The sequence below is a fragment of the Sciurus vulgaris genome, assembly GCF_902686455.1.
Source record: "Sciurus vulgaris genome assembly, chromosome: 7".
Classification (NCBI taxonomy): Eukaryota; Metazoa; Chordata; class Mammalia; order Rodentia; family Sciuridae; genus Sciurus; species Sciurus vulgaris.
This window is the reverse complement of record NC_136467.1, coordinates 54,456,372-54,477,723: the sequence shown is the minus strand read 5'-3', so window position 1 is coordinate 54,477,723 and position 21,352 is coordinate 54,456,372. Positions and strand designations below refer to the sequence as shown.

General features: G+C 41.0%; 1 protein-coding gene across 3 annotated transcripts in view; it reads right to left on the bottom strand.

The window, feature by feature from the left end:
- Positions 1-3,670: 3,670 nt before the first annotated feature.
- The window catches only part of SLC22A16 (solute carrier family 22 member 16), a 64,617-nt gene continuing 46,935 nt past the window's right edge, over positions 3,671-21,352 (bottom strand). For 2 of the 3 annotated variants that reach the window (XM_079149126.1, XM_079149125.1), the window contains exons 5-8: positions 17,585-17,712; positions 14,921-15,039; positions 11,055-11,154; positions 3,671-3,951 (exon numbers count right to left, since the gene is read on the bottom strand). In XM_079149126.1, coding sequence (XP_079005252.1) covers positions 3,751-3,951; positions 11,055-11,154; positions 14,921-15,039; positions 17,585-17,712 — 548 coding nt within the window. In that variant the 3' untranslated portion in view covers positions 3,671-3,750. The remainder of the gene's footprint in view (positions 3,952-11,054; positions 11,155-14,920; positions 15,040-17,584; positions 17,713-21,352) is intronic. The other variant, XM_079149127.1, reaches the window with a different exon arrangement.

The following is a 21,352-nucleotide window of genomic DNA, read 5'->3' as shown; positions in this document are numbered from 1 at the left end:
GTCAAAAAGCTGCACATGCTATGAAATGCTCAAGCAGAAGAGTATGTTTGGCTTCTGCATAATGAATATTTGTGAACTGTTAAAATGAAAAGTCATTAAAGAAAAAAATTCCTTTTCAATTAAAACCACTTATCAAGTTGCTGGATATAAGATTAACATACAAAAATGAAACAAATTCCTTTATGTTAGCCATATGAATTTAGAAAACATTATTATTAGATGTTTGGCATCTCTAATTGTTGAGGAAATTTATACCCAGGAATAAATCCAATCAAAAATATGTCTGACCTTCATGGAGGAAATTATACTTCATTAAAACATATTAAAATTTATAATAGCCAAGCTATGGAACCAATGTAGGTGTCCTTCAACAGATGAATGGATAAAGAAAATGTGGTGTGTGTGTATATATATATATATATATATATATATACATACATACATACAGTGGAATATTACACAGTCATAAAGATAAAATTATGACATTTGCTGATAAATGGATGGGACTGGAGACTATCATGCTAAGTGAAATAAGCCAATCCCAAAAAACCAAAGGCCAAATGTTCTCTCTGATATGTGGATGCTAACACACAACAAGTGAGGATGGAGAGAAGGAGAATAGAAGTCCACTGGATCAGACAAAGAGGAAGGAAGGGAAGGGAGGGGGAGGAGAATAGGAAGGACAGTAGAATGAATCAGACACAACTCTCCTATCCTCATATTTGAATATGCCACCAGGGTAACACCACATCATGTACAACCACAAGAATAGGATCCTCATTAGAATAAGCTATACTCTATGTATTTTACAATATGCCAAAATACATTCTACTATCATGTATATTTAAAAAGAACAAATAAAAAATATTAAGGATGATTCAAGTGAATAGAGATCAACCATAATCATAGATTGAAGAGCCAGTTCCAGAATAAAGGGTAAATTTTCCCTCAGTTAATCTAAAAACTCAATTCAATTGAGGCTGAAAGTCTGCCTGCAGTTTTGGTAGCATCACCCGGTCAGCGGGCTCCTGGGCTTCTGGTCAGCAGCAGAAATGCAGCTTCAGCGTGGGCAGTGCAAGTACAGAGTGCAAGCTCGAGGGCGCCCAAGTCAGCAATGGTAGCAGCTTCCTGATCTCTGGGCAACCTCTGCTGCTCATCCTGTGCCACAGTCCTTTCTACACCTCTGTAACTGATTCCTCCATAAACTTTCTCTGTGCCTGAAATGTCTCAGATGATTTCTGCTTTTCTGACTGGTCATGGACTGATACAGAGATCCATAAGTGGACGATAAGGTCTGTATGTACCTTCAAATACACGGTAAAGCCTTAACCCCAGTGTGATGGCGTTTGGAGGTGGGCCTCTGAGAGGTGACTGGGGCTAGATGAGATGATGAGAAGGGGTCTCACGAGTGTCCTTATAACAAAGAAAAGCCAAAGAACTTACATTTGCTCTTGCTTCTCTCTCTCTCTCTCGTTCTCTCTCTCTCTCTCTCTCTCTTTCTCGCTCTCTCTCACTCTCTCTCTTTTTCTCTCTCTCTTGCTCTCTCTCTCTGTTCCCCGCCCCCCGCCCTGCATGTACACAAAGAAGAGTCCACGTGAATGCACAGTGAAGTGGCAGCCACCTATAAGAAAAGAGAAGGGGGTCTCATGATGAAACTTACCTTACCAGAACTTTGACCTTGGACTGATATATCCTCCATAACAGAAATAAATTTCTGTTGGTCAAGCCACCGATTTATAATATTCTGTATGGCAGCCCAAGGTCAACTAAGACTATGCACAGCAAAAACGTAAAGAAAGGCTTTAATAGCCATATGTTAAAATTCCAACTCTTAGAATGGAGATGAAATCTTTAAAGAGATGATTAAATTAAAAATGCAGCCATTAGGGCGGGACCATAATCCAATAAGACTGGTGTCCTTATTACAAGAAGGAGAGGCCCTGGGGTTGGGCATGCACCCAGGGCCAGTCAGGAGAAGGGCCCGCAATAGGGTGGCCACCCTACAACCAAAGAGAGGCCTTGGGAATCCAACCCACAGGTACCTTGACCTTGGACTTGCATCCTCCCCATCCTCCAGAACTGTGTGAAAATAAATTTCTGTTTAAGCCACCCAGTCTGTGGTACTTTGCTGTGATGGCCCTGGAAAACAAATGAAAAAAAAAAAAAAAAGTTTCAAGGAAATAACAAATATTAACTAAGAGGAGAAAAAAACGACAGTAGAAAAACAGGCTGATAAAGAAGGAAAAAAACGAGACAAAAATAGATGAGAAAGGTTGGAGAAATGTCACTGTTCTCTCTTCTCATACCCTCCTTTTATTTTGTTTTGCAAAAAGAGAAAAGTTGTTTTGTTTTGTTTATTTTACAAATGGAAAGACCAACTGAAGAACTGGAGCAATTACCCAGGGAACTAAATTAATATAAACAGTCTAAACAATTCAGGTCAAATGCCTCCTTTATTACTCTTAGCAGTGCTTTTTAAATTCACAGCATCTATATAATTGCCCTCTTATACTTGCCTCTGCAGATAATTCCTATATTTCATCAGTACGAGACACAAGATAATATCCAAAACCAAAATCCCAAGAGCAAAGGAAAAAAATAAAATAAAATAAACTTAAAATAAAACAATAGTAAGGAAAAACCCAACGCCTCCAGGAAACTTGTAAATCTGAAACACATGCTTCTGACATATTATGACATAATTTGCAGTTGAAACGATTGAGATATTAAACTGTCTTTGAAAGACTGCAGTTTTTAGTGAAGCTGGGAAAACAAAATTGAGTAAGAAAGAGTAAAACCTTCATGTGAAATATTTTTAAAAGACAAGAATCTTTGCTAAATACTTGAGATTTACAGACAGAATTTAAAATCAGTTTCCAAGAGGGTCTGCTAACTAGAAAAGTTTACAATGCACTAAAATTCCACAGCTTCTCTGTACGGCAAAGGAGGCTTATAGACAGAATTGAGTCAATTTGGAAAAAATAAGGTCAGACTAAAAACCTAATCCCTGGCCCCTGGCAGGCATGTGTCCATTAACTGAACCAAACACCAGTTCCCTGGTCTGCACATTCCAGCCTCTTGGCTCAGGGTGCTGGAAAGCAAGACATCTTTCTAGAAGCTCTAGTTTCTTAAGGGTTAATTATGCAGACAAACATCTTTTGACAGGGCTTTCTGAATAAGACTTGTATTTAGAGTTATGATTCTCAAAAGAAGGAAAAGATTATCAGAAATAGAACCTTCAAAGGGCTTTGAAAAAGAAACACTCTCCCACGTCCCCTTCCCAACTGACAGTCCCTGGGTGATGGGGAGGATGGGGCACGGATACCAATGGGAATATGAATATGTGGCACCCTTCTGGCCTGCCTCCACAGTCCCTCCCCTCCCTTCACTCCCCTCTGCTTAATCCAAAGTAACTCTCTTCTTCCCTAGCCACTACCCCCCTTATTGTGAATTAGCATTCTCAAAATCCCCATTATGAAAGAAAGAGAAAGAAAGAAAGAAAGAAAGAAAGAAAGAAAGAAAGAAAGAAAGAAAGAAAGAAAGAAAGAAAGAAAGAAAGAAAGTTAGTTTTAAAAAATGAGAATTCTCATCTTGCTTTTTATTCCATTTACTTTTACAAAACAATTGTTTAAATCTTTCTTACAAAATTTTTTGAAAGACACAAACAGCATGCAGGAGACGAATAATGGTCCTATAATACAAAGGCATTCACATAAACAACATGTCAGGTGCTGCGTGCACTGGGCACGCTCATTCAGCAGCAGCAGCAGAACCCTCAAGGTCAGTCGCTTCCTCTTTTCCCAGCCCAGTATCTTTAGTTTGGGGAAGTGATGTCTTTTCTGCCTCCAGTTGTGCCATTTCCTCCCAAGTAGTTACCAGTGGCTTCCCGACAGTTTCTGGAAGCTGTACGGCTAGTAGTAAACTCAGAAGGGCCATAATCCCAAGGGATAACTAGAAGGAATTAAAATAATAATAAGTGCTAGGCCAAGAAAGAAATGTGCCCTTCACAATGATCAAAATACAAGCAATAATAAATGTTGGTGAGGATGTGGGGGAAAAGGTACACTCATACATTGCTGGTGGGACTGCAAATTGGTGCAGCCATTATGGAAAGCAGTATGGAAATTCCTCAGAAAACTTGGAATGGACCCACCATTTGACCCAGCTGGCCCTCTCCTTGGCCTATACCCAAAGGACTTAAAATTAGCATACTACAGTGATGCAGCCACATCAATGTTTATAACAGCTCAATTCACAATAGCCAAACTATGGAACCAACCTAGATGCCCTTCAACAGATGAATGGATAAAGAAACTGTGGTATATATACACAAGGAATATTACTCAGCCTTAAAGAAAAATGAAATTATGGCATTAGCAGGTAAATAGATGAAACTGCAAAGTATCATGCAAATGCAATAAGCCAATCCCAAAGAACCAAAGGTCAAATGTTTTCTCTGATATGCAGATGCTAATTCACAATAAGGGGGGTAGTGGCTAGGGAAGAAGAGAGTTACTTTGGATTAAGCAGAGGAGAGTGAAGGGAGGGGAGGGACTGTGGAGGTAGGAAGGATAGTAGAATGAATCGAACATTGTTTATATGATTACACGACCAGTGTAACTCTCTACATCATGCACAACCAGAAGGATGAGAAGTTGTACTCCATTTATGTGTGGTGTGTTAAAATGCATTCTACTGTCATGTATGACTAATTAGAACAAATTTTTAAAAAAGGAATTACCATTCAGAGAATAGAGTTGAATTTGACATTTTATTCCCTGGCAAGACCTTGGGTTACTTGTGCTAGACCAGAGTTCTTTAACTCATCAACTAGGTTTAATCTAGTCACTCATTCATTCAAGGATGGTGGCAGACCATCCACCCAATAAATGCCAGCCTCTCCTGTATTATTCTTCTTGCAGGCACTCTTCCAAGAGCTATGGTCACAGTGGGGAGAGAACTGCACCATCTTCCCAGAGTCTTTGGAACTGACCCCTGAGCTGGAACTTGGCAGTCAACCCTATCCCTGCTCCAATAATTGATTCGCTGCCAGTATTCAGTAAATGATGGAGAACAAATGAATAAACAAAGAAGTAAGTGCAAGTTTCAATGAGCCTACAGACTTTATAGAGAAACAAAGCAAAAGAAATGGAAGCTAAATAACTACTTGGCAGTGGAGTAGGAGGTGTTGGGGGTGTTCATCTGATTTCCTATAAAAGTTCAGTATAATTTCTTTACTTTGTAGATTTTTGACACATAAAAGGCAAGCTTTCCACCTATGCCAAGGTGCTCTCTTTTAAAAATTCAAATCACATTAAAAATTAAAATCTGCATAACTATTCTGTCAATCATTATGAAGATGTTGGGTGGATTTTAAGAACTAAACCTGAAGATGGTCTGTATAAAATATGGTCCTTCCTTACACGATTTAAACTCCTTTAGAAAAAAGAAAAACTTGCTATAAAGACCCCATAAAAATAAATTATGGCATGGATTTTCTGATAAATCTACATATGTGGTATTCTTACAGTTCTGGGAATGAAAATTGTAAGATACATAGTGCAACTGTGAAGTGGTGCAAGACCTCATCCATAACAGATGAGACCTGGGAAGGCAGTTTCTTATTTTATTTTGCAGAATTCCGATGACCTAATTCTTAGAAATACATGAGAAAGCTTCATCTAGGAGCAGAAGCAGAATTTAAAGTGACATTCCAAAAGATTTTTAAAGGCTTTTTCTGGTGTCTCAGGACATAGGAGGTATAACCATTGATCAAGGAAAGCCTTATGTCAGGGTCTGAAAAACACTGAATATGTCTAAATGCAAAATAGAATCAAATAGAAGATTCAAGATAGAACTGAATTTTTCTCCTTGGCTTGGTAGTAAGAATAGTCAAAACAGTAAACAAGCCTAAGACTCCCCAGCTCCTACTTAATCCTGCTATCCTGGCCAGCTCCCCAAACCCCAAACCAAATATCCCAACAGGCCCCACCTGCCCCACCACCCCGACCTCTCAACCTCCTAGCCAGGCTGATCCCTTCCCTCTGGCCAGACCTCACGGCCTCCCACCCCTCCTCAGAGCCCTCCCTGCCTCTCTCCACCAAAGGTCTCCCTCCCTCTCACAGACTCGTGAACTTGACCTTTCTACTGGCTACTTTCCCTCAATAAAAACAAAAGTTCTTGAGCTCTGATAATCTCTGGAGCCATTCTGCCTGGGCTCTTGCCATTTGCTACCTGGGTGACCTTGGGCAAGTTCCTTAACATCTCAGCTCAGTGGAAATTTCTGGCACCTGCCTCAAAGGACTGTTGAGAGGCTGAAATTAAATAATAGCTTTAAGGCTTAGAACAGTGCCTCCCTCACATAAGTAGCCAATAAACCCTAGCTATCATTATTGCTAACATGTCTTGAAAAACAAGATGCTTTTAATATTCTATCGTTACTGCTGTGCTGTTTGATTTTTTAAAACAAGATGCTCGAACCTCCCTAGCCACCCTGTCCCTGACTCTCCCTGAGTCCTCCTTCTCGGCTCTCTGGCTGCCCTTCTTTAGCTTGACCCTCTCTCCTACCTCTGCAGGAGCTGCTCTCCCAGGCACAGCTCTCCAGCCAAGGGACAGTTTCCTGTCCTGCTCCTTCCTGGCCACTATCCTCTCCTGCCTTCTTCACCTCCTCTCCTCCTTTAGAATCCTGGTCATCCACCTCCCTGGCTGCTCCGAAGTCTCAGTCACAGATCCCTCCTTCCACCACACCTAATACCACTGCTCTAGGGCTCTGTTCCTCGGTCTCCCAGGGCTGCACCTCCTGCCCAAGCTGTTCCCTGAGTCCACACCTGGGGGAGTACTCCCTCCTCTATCCGTCCTACCTGTCCAGCAGGCGCCTGCCACACCACACTGATGGTACTGCCCTTCCCCTCCTCCAGCCTGTTCTTCCTCCTAGGATCCCTTCTGACCCCCACAGAATGACTCTCCCCTCTGTGCCACACCTATCAGGTCGCCAGGGCCTGTGTTATAACTTGCCCATTCTGTCCTCTCCAGCCCACTTTTGAATGCTCTTCTCTCCTGACCTTCTCAGATCCTTGCTCCTCTCTCCAGACTCCCCACAAGGAATGTCAGCCATACTGCCCGCATCAAGCCCTAACTAGACATGTTCCTCTTTCCCTTGGGGCCTTTGCTTTTCTGTGCCCTCTGCCTGAAGTTCCCTTCTCTCCTTCCCCACTCAGCACTTACTGGTCCCCAGATACAGAGGAAAGGCCTCCTCTTCCAGGAAGCTGCCTTCTGAACCTAGCCTGGGTGAGTATCCCTGGATAAGCTGATAACCCAGGGCTTATCCAGGGCTTGTGATGTTTGCTCTTCTGGCTGCCCCTTCAGAACTAGTGATCTCTCAGGACAGAAGCTGTTGCTTTCTTGTCAGCTCCTTAGCACCTAGCAAGGTATTAGTTCAAAATCAACACTCAAAAATCTTTGCTGGGTTGGGGAGGTAGCTCAGTGGTAGACCACTTGCCTAACATGTTGGAGACCCTAGCTCCATCCCCAGCCCTTCAAAATAAATTTTTAAAAATTTCTGTCAAAATTTCCTTGTGAACAAGGAAAAATGAATTCTTGCCTACCTTTTCTTTCCATTTAGATTATAATAATGGTTGATAATGAAAGCATCAAACAAATTATTTTCATGGGCTTCTTTTCAAAAAAGGAGGTAGAAACTTCTAGATTAATGTTTCCATTCCTCAAAATGAAAACACTGGTTCCCTGGGTAGTTTGACATTCACATCCAAGCTGGATGGGAAAATTAATCTTTACTTACTTATTTTTACTCATTAAAAACGACAAGGAACATCTGTTGCATCCAAAGGAAATACATTCGCAAACTATTTCTGCAAATATACAGATCCTGGGGCCGGAGGTTGTCCTGGAGACAGGGCCTGGACCGCTGTGGTCTTCAAGGAGCTGACTGCTCTACCTTCCCTACAGCACTGTCCAGCTTCTTTACCTGTTTAACCTTACATAAAAGGAGGCTTGTGTTTGTGATGGAATCTTAGCTCTGACATCTTTAAGGTGAAAGATCTGAGACTAATAATTACTTTCTGTACATCTGTCTCCCCATCTGTAAGTGCAGGAAACAATAGTGTTGGCGTTATATGAAAACTAATTTCTGCAAAGCACTTAAAATAGAGCCTGTTTAAGTGTCTGTTAAATAAAATAAATGATCCCTTTTAACTCCATAGTGCTTAGTGAGCCTTTATAGATATCCTTTAAAACATTTCTTTTAATTTGGTTTTAGTCAATTTATAGCAGTTTTCTTTTTATGGGTACATCTATTTTCTTTTGGTGAGTGTCAGTTTCTTCTTTTAAAGACCATCCGTCCAATTGTATCAGTTTTTTATTTTTTTATGAGGAACACAAAGTGCTAGTGCACTTTGGGAGGGAAGTGCTTCTAGAAAATCCCATGCCCTAAAAAGGGTGATAGACTTGCCCAAAACACCTCCTTGTGTAGGCCAGATAGCCCATGTTATCCCCCACCCTTTTTTAAAAACAAGCTCTGGCAAATCTGACTGGAGAAAAAAATTGCATATCTTACTTTTTCTCCAGTCTGCTTGGGCCTACTTCTAATGATTTGAGAATCAACTGGATCAATGGCAGCCAGGGTATATGCTCACTCTATAGTATTTTCTGTACACTGTGCACAATTCAATATCATTGCCATTGTCATCATGGACACCACCTTTGTCCAAAATGGCACAGTACTCTATTTCAAACATCCTGGCAGTTACTGGCAAGGATGACCAGTTTCACTTTGCCTCATCTGATTTTCTCCAGAATTCTCTTTGACCTGTAGCATGTACTTTCTGCCTTTCATAACACATTGGAGTCCAGAGTAGAATGACTCCAGGAACTTTTCCATCTTCTTTGTGACCTCCACCCTCTTCCATCAGGCACAGGATGGCCCCCAATTAAGAGCAGCTGCCAAGATGACGAGAGAGCAAGACAAACAAGCTACACAGATCAATAACACTTCTCAACTTGTGTCGGCCTGTGAAAGAGGCTGAGGCCCTCATGCCACAAAGAAGCAGGCTTTACTGAGCACCTGCTACTGGCTGTGGAGTCACTCTGGTAGGACACTGATCCCCAAGAGTAATCTGCACACCACTCACGTGGACAAGATGACTCATGCTGGGACCAAACACTTTGTTTCCTTCTTTGTGAGGTTACAATAGTGGATTTTACAGAAATATATAAGAAGTATGACACTCACAAATTCACTGATGCTATCCTTTAGGACAAAGCTAATTTCAAAAGGCCAACCTGATTGATCTAAGACACTAAGGCAACTATAGTAGAATTGCACACAAGGCAAGGGCATGTCCTACCCCATAGCAGTGCCACAGTCTAACAGGGCAGACACAGACACATGCAAATAATAAAGCCAGAATGTGTTGGCCCTCAAAAGAGACACAAGCTCAATGCTGTGCAGATGTGCGTGGGGAACGGAAAGGTTGGTCATGGGATCCGAGGGGACTCTTTGGAAGGAGGACACTTGGAAGATATGGGGCTGTTTGGTGGGGGAGGTGGGAGAAAGGAGCATTGTCTTTGTGGGGGGTGGGTTTAGGCAGAGACATGGAAGGGGAGTGGGAGGTGAGCAGAGGCTGGAAGGACTACAGTGGGTGATGGGGGTCGGGGTTGTGTGAGGAAACCAAACAGAACAGAAGATGGGCAGGTGGTCTGCTCTGCACATTGACTGAGTTTGGGTTTTATTCTGAAGGTGGCAGGGGTGGTTGGGGGTCACAGCTGTGGTGCCCTCTGGGCTCTTCTGATGAGGGGGTTGGGGAGCCAGGAGAAGAACCTCCTCTCAGTGGAATCTGGCAGGAGTTGATGAGGAACTAACTGAGTTGGGGCCCTGGAAGCAGGCAACCAGGGAGAATGTGAGGGAGAATGTGAGGAGCAAGAGGAAGAGGGAAGAAAAGAGCTGACAAAAATCCAGTGCTTAAGTGTTGCACTTGAGGCCATCCACTTATCCTTGACCAACTGTGGGAGACAGAAGAAGAAAATTTAAGCCACTGTCCAGTCCCACTTGGGGAAACATTGAATTTACTGTAAGACATTCAAGGACAATGACCACGAGGTTCAGCGGGAAGGTGGGTCTGCAGCTTGGGAGAGAGAGAATTTAGGTAGGGTCACTCAGAGAGCCATGCAGAGAGCAGAACAGAGTCAGGATGGAACCTTGGAGAATGAATCTGTTTAAGGGACAATCAGAAAAAGAGGAGGCACTGAAGGAGACCAAGAAGGTACCACCTAGAGGGAGCAATTGTAAAGAAATGGGAAAGGCAGATTGGAGGAGGAAGGAGAGGCTGAGGGGGCTCCACGAGTCACTGCTAGGAACGGCAGCACCACGTTCCACCACCACAGCCCTGTGCCTCTCCCTGGCTCCCATCTTCCTCCTGACCAGAGAGGTCAAACTAAACCCAAGAGTAACAGTGCTCCACATACCTTCCCAACCTCTCAGTCCCTGAATGAGGCAATGTGCAAACTAAGCATGAATGCTGTCCCTTGCTAAAACCAGGCAAATGGCTCACACTACCAGAGCCAGGGCTCCAGGCAGACTTGCCCACAAAGAACTTGCCCACAAGTTTCATGTCAGCCAAAGACCACAAATATTCAGTCTCCCCATCAGGCACCATGGAAAGGTACGGAGAGCAGGCAACCTCCAGACGTCACCCAGATCTGCAGACCAACACTGGGAACACACGGGGCCAGGACAGGGCCAGGTGATGGGCAGAGAGGGATAGCAACACTGTCTCCACCACTGTGCCGGTTTCATTCTAAGGGTGGGGAGAGGCCCTTTTCTGGCAGGTAGGATCAAAACGACATCAGCGGTGATGGAAGGCAACGGGCGGAAATAAAACAGTCGCCTCCGCCCCACTTGCTGCCTGATGAGCGCGTCTTGTTTCCCTAAATCCCCACGATTAAATGACAAATTGGCTTCCACCTAATAAAACTAGAGAAGGCAATTGGCTGCTGTGCCTCTCTGACATCCCAGGAAGGTTCCGTGAACTGATGAAGACCTGTGGTATGAGGATCCAGGTTTTGGAGATTTCTTTGGAGAGCGGAGACATGATGCTCACCACTCGGCACACCATGCTGCCACTGCCCACAGCCGTTGACCTGAAAACACCAAGAAGATAAGACAGCAGCAAGGACAGGAGACGAGCAGAGGGTGATGGGACTAGTCTCCAGAGCCCTCTCCCACCCTCCCAGAAGGAGGACAAATGACAAAACTTAATTTCAGAAGTAACTCTCATTTTTCAAGAATTGCCCATGATTTATATCTACAGTCTATGAAACCATGTGTAGACAAGCCTGCAGAGATAATTCAAGAAGAAGAAGAAGAAGAAGAGGAGGAGGAGGAGGAGGAGGAGGAGGAGGAGGAGGAGGAGGAGGAGGAAGAGGAGGAGGAGGAGGAGAGAGGAGGAGGGAGGAGGAGGAGAAAGGGAGCGGGGTAAACCATTTTTCTTTCTGTAGGTAGATGAAGCCAGGTGCCTACTAATCCAACTTAACATTGAGGATAAGCTGAGTCTCTGAGAGCAGGAATTAGTTTAGGGCTGGGAGTGGAACATTGAGAGAACAAAGTATTTGCATATTTGTGGACTATTTCATTTTTTTTTAAAGTCAAGGGATAACTTCATGTGCTTTTCTTTAAAGGTTATTTGAAGACTACTTCAAGTGTGCTTGTTAGTAAGGAAAGATTGCTTTCAGTATGCACCTCTGTAAGTGGGGTTGCATCATCTCTGTGCTGAGTCTAATATGTCCCAGGCATTGACTGGATCTTATTCAGTGTGGATTTGGAACTGGAAAAATCTGAGCTTCTCCAAACTGAGCATAAATCCACCCAAGAGCCCAGCAGGGCCCCACCAGCCATGGCAAAGTTATTTTCCCTGATTAACAGGGTGTTCATTGCCTGGGTATTAACAAGATCACAAAGCCATAGCCTGAGTTGGCGAATACACAACTTCCATGCTGTTGTGCTAGTCTCCCCTGTTGTCACCCTTTAAGTGCTGTTCTGTCAGTGTACATTTGCACAAGGCTGCCACTTTCACAATATGATCTGAGTCTAAAAAGCCCTTATCCAAAATACCTTATTCTACTCCTAAAGTTCTACTGCTAGTAACTCATCTCTTGCTAGTGTCAAGCACTGTCTTCCATGAAAATTTGTGTGTATTTCACTGAATGACAGAAAGAGCCAAAATATGTGGATCTGAGTTCTGATCTGGTGCCTTTGGCCAAGACCCTAATTCTATGGGAGACTCAGCTAACAATCTGCAATAATCTCAACAGAATTGTTTTGATGATTAAGGAAGATATATTTATTATTTGATTGCTCTCCCCTCCACATGCTCTGGATGATCTGGAGCAGAAATAGGGAAAAGAAAAAAATTCATTTGTACTCTCAGACAACTTGGCTGACAATGGCATGAGCAGATATTGTCAGTTCTGCTATTTTATATCCCTGGACACACAGTAATCTGGAATGTTTTTCTTAGATTTTTTTTCTATCATCTATCTATATCTATTTATATCTATATAACTATAAATATATATATATACCTTGCCTACCTATCCAGGCAGCTAACCATCTATCTACAGCCAGCACAAGAATATTTACCCATACTTGAATGCACAGGGCTACACTGCCCAGGCAGGTGTATAGTCATGATCAATTCCTAAAGAAGGACTTAAGCTTTCTCTTGACTAATGGATTTTCCAGGCCTTACATCCCTCTTGCTTATGGAGACAAGGAGAAACACCTGTGGGCTGGTGTTACGTGGACTTATCTCCACAGAAAGTTATTTGCCTTTCACTTCTGTAACAGATGGCAAATAATAGACTCTTTAAATGATGTACACCACTAGATGAGCAATTAGGTATTTAAAAACCAGCTCTTGTGCAAAGAGCTTGATACATTGTCCCTGTTTATTTGTTGCCATCAAGACTGGCTCTTTCATAGGCTAAAAGATTATCCAGCCTCACTAACTAAAAAATTCTTCTCCTAGAAAATAATAACTGCTGTTGGATTAAGTAGGTAGTAGGAAAGGACTTGGGGGAGGACTGTCAAGAGGAAACTATTACAGAACTTCAGAAAGGGAAATCTGGGACACAAAACTCTTGTGGCACTAGTGTGACACTAATCACTATTTAAACTTTAAAACACAAGGTCATTTTGCAAACAAAGAGCTAAAAAGTTGGCTGCAACACTGGAGAAAGGACCCCTGTTATCCCTGGGGTCCCAGCCGTGAGTCTTGCATGGGGTATTTGATCTCCCTGGTTCCAGCAATATTGTCCACACATGAGGGGCTGCAGAGAGAATCGCAGTTTCAAATGCTGCTCCTCTGGGGCCCTGAGGTTCTGCTGCAGCGAGAGGTGGGAAGAGGGGGAAACTGCAGATCTACCCACAGAGTTTCCAGAATACTTCTATCCTCTTCGCAGCATAAAGGGTTTTCAAGTGAAATGTGTTTGAAAAGGCTTTTAAAAGACTTGAAGTTCTTTCTTTCTTTCTTTCTTTCTTTCTTTCTTTCTTTCTTTCTTTCTTTCTTTCTTTCTTTCTTTCTTTCTTTTTTTTTTAGCTATGTAAAATACTTAGATTACAAAGCCAGGTAAAATTGGGTTAGAGAAATAGTTCTTAAACACCCCTGACTCTGGATCTCTTTATAATGTTAAAAATAATCAAAGACCCAAAGATTTTGTTTGCATATGTGGGATATTTGCCATCTTAAAACTGAGAACTTTAAAAATAAAAAATAAAAATAAAAGTAAAAGACTTGAAGCCCCTAGATCAGTGAGATTCACTTCAGAATTTCCCAATGATGGCCGGTGGCAACTCAAAATCACTTGTTAAAAATCTCCACTCTGGTCCTTAGAGTGACCCACCAGGTCTGTTGTGGGAAAGAGGACTAATATTCTGTACCAAATGTCTCAGGGATTCTGAGGAGCTTCCAGCTTTGGGACCCTTTGGATGAGGTGATCTTCTCGGGGAGTTTAATGACTACTGATGTTATGTGCATAATTGTGTCCCCTCCAAATGCTGGTTTTGAAGTCCCTACCCCTAATACCTTAGAATGGAACACCATTTGAAGATATAATCTTTAAAGAGATCATTAAGTTAAAATGAGGCCATTAGTGGGAGGCCCTAATCCAACAGGACTTGTGTTCTCAGAAAGAGAGAGAGAGAGACACCAGGGATGCAAACAGATGTAAGACCATGTGAGGACACAGTGAGAAGACTTCCGCCTGCAAGCTAAAGAGAGATAGCTTCAGAGAAACCAAACCTGACTTTTTTTTTTTTTTTTTTTTTTTTTAATAACCCCAGAGGCACTTTACCACTGAGCTACATCTCTAGCCCTTTTCATTTTTCAATTTGAGACAGGGTCTCACCAATTTGCTTAGGGCCTTTCTAAATTGCTGAGGCTGGCCTTGAACTTGTGATCCTCCTGTCTCAGTCTCCTGAACCCGCTGGGATTACAGATGTGCACTACCTCGCCCTGCAAATTTCTATTGTTAAGCCACCCAGTATGTGCTATTTTATTCCAGCAGCCCTAGCAAATGAATATAGGTGACATCAGAGCATTAAGAGACACCTTCTGAGAAAATTAGCCTTGACTCATACAAAGAGCCAGTGGGAGTCTATTGTATTTGAGATTTTAAATGGTGTTAGGATAATAGAGTGTTATTTCAAAATCATTTCTTTAATATCTTTGCTAAGGAGATAGAAACAAAGCCTCAGATTCAGAATTAGCATCATCAGTCAATATTCCCATATTTCAAAGTTTCAGATAATTTCTAGGGGAAGAAAGTATTTGTATTTAGGGGTCAAATATAATCTACTGACATGAAAGTGAAAATAACAAGAAAACAGCAGAACAATAGTAACCCTTACCTTATAATGGTTGGATACAGCTCTGCTGTATAAAGGTAAATGAGACCAAATGCTGACCCTATTGCAAATTTCCCAATCATAACTACCACTATTGTCCAGATAGTGCCATTCTGGTTTTCCTGGGGGGGGGGGAACAGTAAAATAAATCATATAAGTAATATTTTTTAAAGGAAAATATAAAGTCATTAAAATTATTATTTAAAACTTTCTAATTCTTTCAGTATTTTTCAAAATAATGAAGAGTTTTATTTTTATGTTTGAGCTTATTTTGCAAACAACTCACGATCTACAGAAGCTTTCCATCTTCATGAAATTTAAGAGGAAATAGTCTTGTGTCTCCCACTCCTCAGGAGGGTTTGAACTGTGAAATAAGAAAAACCCACTGGGAGGAGGGCTCACCAGGACAGTGCTGACTGCACCAGTAATTGACCTGCTCCTTCTGGAATTGATCCAGCAAGTGTGGAGCAATGGGCCATCCAAACAAATTGTGCCCTTAATGGCAGTAATTCCTGGCTTGTAAATTATCTCCAGAAAATAATTTGAAAGAGCTAACAGAACTACTTACTAACAAAGACCTTCCATATTCTGAAATTTTCTCTCTCCTGCCACATCTGCCAGCTGGATGCACAAACACTGACCTTGGTGTTCATGCGTTAAGGATGGTAGTGCTTAACATGGAGGCAGATACCCGCTCCCCACCCTCACTGCAGCCAACCAGCTCCACCCATGTGAACATTCTATGAGCAAGAAATAAACAACTGCTGTGTTAAGTTACGGAGGCGTTGGGCTGTTTCTACTGAAGTTGCTAGTGTTACCTTATTTGCTATTGCAGACAATATTTATGGCATGAATTAGTGTGTGCATTGTTGCTATTGTTTTGTTGTTTGCACTACCGAGAATCAAAACCAGGGCCTCACATATGCTAGGCAAGTGCTCTATCCCTGAGTTACACCCCTAGTCTCAATTAGTGTGATTTTAAAAAACATAAAAATTGTGTTGTTGACATTATCATTAGAGAAGAGAGATTTGTAGTTGTGAGTTAGTGTTCTATTTCTAGAATAGAGTAAAATAATAGAACGGAATGGAATGGAATAGAATAGGATACAATAGAAAGAATAGAATAGAATAGAATAGAATAGAATAGAATAGAATAGAATAATAGAATAGAATTCTCCATCAGCCATTCTCCTGTCTTTCCTATTACTGTAAAATGTGAAAGTCTCAAAGACACCTCCCATCAACTCAACTAATATAACTACAAACAACTTTGTTGCCTTATTTTTTAAACTGTGACTTCGCTTTTACATATTTCTGGTTGGTGAATTATAGTTGTACATAATGGTGAGATTTATTGTTGCATATTTGTAAATGCACACAACAGAGCAACACAATTTGGACAATATCCTTCCCAAGTGCTTCCCCTTTCCCTCTCCCCTTGTTCCTACTCCACTGAGCTCTCTTCATAAGACATTCATACACACCTCTTTCTTTTGCAAACTACATTTATAAAGGAATGAATGCAATTCTTTCAAATTGGCAGTCCTGAGTAGTTTCATCCATATTCATTTTACATGGATCACCTGGAAATTTCAGTGACATAAAACACTTGGTTCACCAAGCCTTGATATTTAAGTGAAGTGTGACTATAAAAGGAAGTCACTCATTAGTGTAAATTAAATTTCAAACAATCAACAAAACTTAAAATGGTTTGCTCTAAACATTGGTACACTATTGCTTAATAACTATACAAACCCTGGAGAAAATCACATACAATATTTTGAAGTATTGTTTTAGAAACCAAATTTTCCACATTGAAAATTAAAACATGGACTCTGCTAACAATTTTTTTTTCTGTTAGAGGGAAAGCTCTTCAGTGTTCCGGGTTGTATAGTTTGCCAAAATGTAGGAATGGAAAAGCTGCTTCAGTATTCACTGCGATGTTTCTAAGAAACTGCATTTTAAAAAACAAGCCCATCAGAAACTACTAGTCTGCAGCAAGGAAAAGGAACAGTATTTAAGTTGAAACAATCTGAATACTTGACTCATGATACCCTTCAGATGTTCCCATGGCTCCCTCCCTCAGCCAGGTTTCTGATCTTCTGATCCTGTCACCTTCTCTGTGAGAGGCACATCATCTTGAATCACACAAAATGAAACAGTACACAAGGCAAAGCCCCCTTTCTAATTTACACACTCCACACACACACCGAAGTCATTCTCCCCTCCTCACTCTGCTTTGTTTTTCTTCCTTGGCTTGTATTGGCTTGTAGAAACTTGATTCTCCGTGTGTCTTCAACCCCTGGCACATAACAGATGCTGGATATATCCTTGTTGAATGAATCCCTGAATGAGTGAATGTTCCATATGGTGATAATCCCTGGAAGTTGTGAACAACTTCTCTCACACAAGATTATTCGTTTTACAAGGCCATTTTTAGGAAGTAGAATTATTCTCTCTCTCCACTTTTTTCTTAACTTTTCTACAATGAAGATGCATTGATTACACAATAAAGATTTTTTTTAAGAAAACACATTTTAAAATATTATGTACTTTATCCATATATCCTAATTGGTCTTCATACTTACTGTGAGAGGCTTAAAGTCTTCCCATCAAACTGTTACCATATAACTAGCTATTCCTTAAATAAAACATAAAGTAACTCACCTGAGGGATCACCATCAACATACCACAGACCAGCACAGTGCAGAGAAGGGAGCAGATTAGAACTTTTCTTCTCCCCACTCTGTCTAGCACAATGGACACAAAGGAGGTGGCAGCAATTTCCAATGAACCTGTCAGTGAGTAAAGGGGCCCTCTATGAGGCTTGCTGCCCAACTGCACAGGGACCCCACTTTAAAACCCAAACCCAAAAGGAATGATCTTCCCTCTCCCTGCTTCCAGGAACTGTTAAGAGCTATCTACTTCCTGAGAGGCAGTGAGTCCTACCGTTTTTAAAACTCACTGGAGTGAGGACATACATTTCCTGTGAAATACACTACAGCTTACATAACCCACTCAGCCCTTACACCTGTCCTAGGAATGGTGCTCCCCAGGCAGGCCTCCTGAATGTATAAATAAGGAAAGTAAGAGACAACATTGTTTCTGATCTTAGGTTTCTTATCCTTGGCAGAACTAGGGGGAAATTTTAGTATCCATAACTTTGAACTTAAAAACTGATCAAGACCCATAAAAATGGAGACCATAGTTGAGGTAGACAACACTCACAAGGCCAACCATCCATAACCAAGTCACCAAAGCCTAAGCCATCCTGATTTCCCTGATCTATCTCTAATCATAAATGAAACACAAAAGGACAGCTTTACTTAAATTCTTGAAAGCATGATTCAGTAAAATTAACCAATCAGCTATGGATAAATCAGCTTAAACAGCTCTGCTTGCCCTAAAGAGAAGGTTGGTACATACCAACCAATCACAGAAAAGGTTGAGATGCTTCCTCTTTTATGCTTTATAAATGATGCTGCAAGGCGAGCTTCTGACCACTTGTTCTGAGGCCTCCCAGTTCATGAACTGTCCTTTTACATGCACAATAAGCTGTAATTTTTTAAAAATTTGATATTGTTTCATTTTTGACAAAACTAAAGTAGAAAGTTCCATATCAATCAGGCACATTAATCTAGTGATAATCAGTCAATAGATTGTAAGCCTAAGTAAACCATTTTTAAATCTTATGCAAATCCTCTAGAACAGGGACTTTGTCTTGAACCTCTTTTCAGCTCCTCCACAAGAAGGAAAAAAAGAGCTGAATTCATAATTCTGTAAATCCATTAACATAAAAGCCCTTCCCTTGTAGAATCAAAGTTTGACTCTTAGATCCAGAACAAAAGAAAGCCTTATAGCTATCAACCAGAACCAAATAGGAAGCAAGCTGGAAGATCTCCCAGCAGCACCCTAAGCAAACCCAGCAGTCTCTTCTGGGAATTTTTCACTGTTTTCCAACCCAGACGTTGGCCATCATTCACAGTTCTGTAGTGTTATAAGCACCCTGAGAGACAGGTCTTGGTATATATGTCTCACATATATATATATAGACTTATTTTCTGAGTAAACATTAAACTCAGTTGCATCTGCTCAAAAAAAAAAAAATTAGCTTAGGAAAAGGTAAGCATTCACACTTGAAACACCATTGGAAAGAAGGTCTCTCCTGCCCTTGATCAACTGAAAAGCTAACAACTCTGGAGGAAATGCCTCCCTGTTAGAGGTCTTCCACACTCCAAGATAGAACGTTTTTTTTTTTTTTTTTTTTTTTTTTGCGGTGCTGGGGATTGAACCCAGGGCCTTGTGCTTGCAAGGCAAGCACTCTACCAACCGAGCTATCTCCCCAGCCCCTACTCTACTTTTTAAAGAGTTTATCAAGCACTTTTCAAGATCGAATAAGACAGTTCAAAAGAACTTTCTCAATACAACTATGAATAAATGATTTGAGCCACATGAGTAATGATAGCTCAGGGCCTAGAAGTGAGGTCTTTGGGTGTCCAAATGCAGTCACCTCTATGTCTGGTTCCAGGTTTTTCCTCAAACAGCACTGTGTACAGGGTCACCCATCAACTTCCTAGAGTCTTGCAAAGCCGGGTCATGATTTGAACTATTTAAAGTGTACTACACTGGTTTTCTTGATTTGGTGTTCCTATACCAACTGATCCTATATCTGTATTGGGCCTGAATAAGCCTGGATATAAATGGTGCAAGCAAGGAGACCCAAACCTTTTGGGATTGGGACAATGTGCCATGAGTTCCTTCATTTTATGAATCACTTAGACCCCATCCTACTGCCCTTCTCATCACACAATTCCAAAAGTATGTATGTCTTGAAGCATCTGAAGTGTTTATCACCTGTAAATGGCAGAAAGTCACGGCTGAAATTTCCACCAGTCTTAATCCATCTCAGGAGATGGAAACTTGTTCAAAAAAATTTTGCAACAGAGAAACATTGACTATAAGAACCTGTGAGCAAGAATACTAACAGGAAGGGTAATGACATGAAAAATTGAAAGTAGTCAATGACATAAAAGATGCATATTTTGTCTTTGGAAACATTTTTATATTTATGAGATCCTCCAGTTAGTTGGTGGTTTTGTTTTGTTTTGTTTTGTTTTGTTTTGTTTTGTTTTAAGTCAGGGTCTTGCTATGTTGCCCAGGATGGTCTCAAACTTGTGAATCAAATGATCCTCAGCCTCCCAAGTAGCTGTGACTACAGGCATGCACCACAGTGTGTTCCCAGCTCAGTTTCTTGAGAATTTAAATTTCCATTTGCTATAGCTTCAAGGTTAAATGTCCCCCAAAGTCTTGATCCCCAGGTTGGTGCTGCTGAGAGGTGGTGGAACCTTTAGGAAGTAGGGTCTAGTAGGAGAAAGTTAGGTAATTGGGGGAGTGCCCTTGAAGAGGACTGTGGGATTCCAGCCCCTTCTTCTCTCTCTGTTTGCTTCCTGGCCATGAAGTGAATGGTTTTGTTCTACCACATGCTCCTGCCATGATATGTTTCACCATAGGCCCAAAGCAATGAGGCCAATAGTTCATGGACTAAAGCCTCCAAAACTGTGAACCAGAATAAACATTTTCTCTTTATAAGCTGATTATTTCAGGTATTTTGTTACAGTGATAGAAAGCTGACTTACACACCATCAAAATGTACCATGAAGACCTAGACCTCCAGCTTTCTTAAGCTTCTCCATACACACTCTATGCCACTTGCTTCTCCTACCATTTGCTGCTCTATTCTAGGAAAACTGCATCATTTCTCAAACTGATATAGAAAAGATGTTTGAAGTTAAGATGAGCTCTTTCTACATGTTATTTTTCTCTCCAAAAGACTAATTTTCCTTAAAACAACTTTTCTCATAATTCTTCCTGAGCCATAATAAATAAAAACAGACATGTCATCAGAACACTTTGATAAGAAAGGGATAATGTCAATGCACAAAATATAAAAGCAAGATTTTTGAGCATAATATGAAATTCAGGCAGCCTACACAAAAATAATCAGGAATTCAGACAGATGGATAAATGCAGATTTCTAACATTTCTCTCAGGTTTAGTTACATTTGGTTCACATAGTGAGTTATAGTTTAAGCCATCTAAAACCACTTTTAACCTGCACCTAAAATTAAAGAAGCATGTCAGCGTAAATTATAGTTGCTTGTATCAAAGCTATTTTAACCATCAAAACTTATAAATTAAGGAAATTTGAAGGTAAAAAGATTCCACACCTCCAAGATATATTAAATTGTAAAAGAAAAGCAACTTACAAAGAACAATATGTAGTGAATGATCTCATTCTGCTATAATATAGAATAATTAATATACACAAATATATGAAAATGCACAGAAAGAGAGTTGAAAGGGTACAAGCCAAACATTCTGTAAGTGATCTCTGAGAAGGATTCTAGGGTAGTAATAAATATAAAGGAAAGAAGC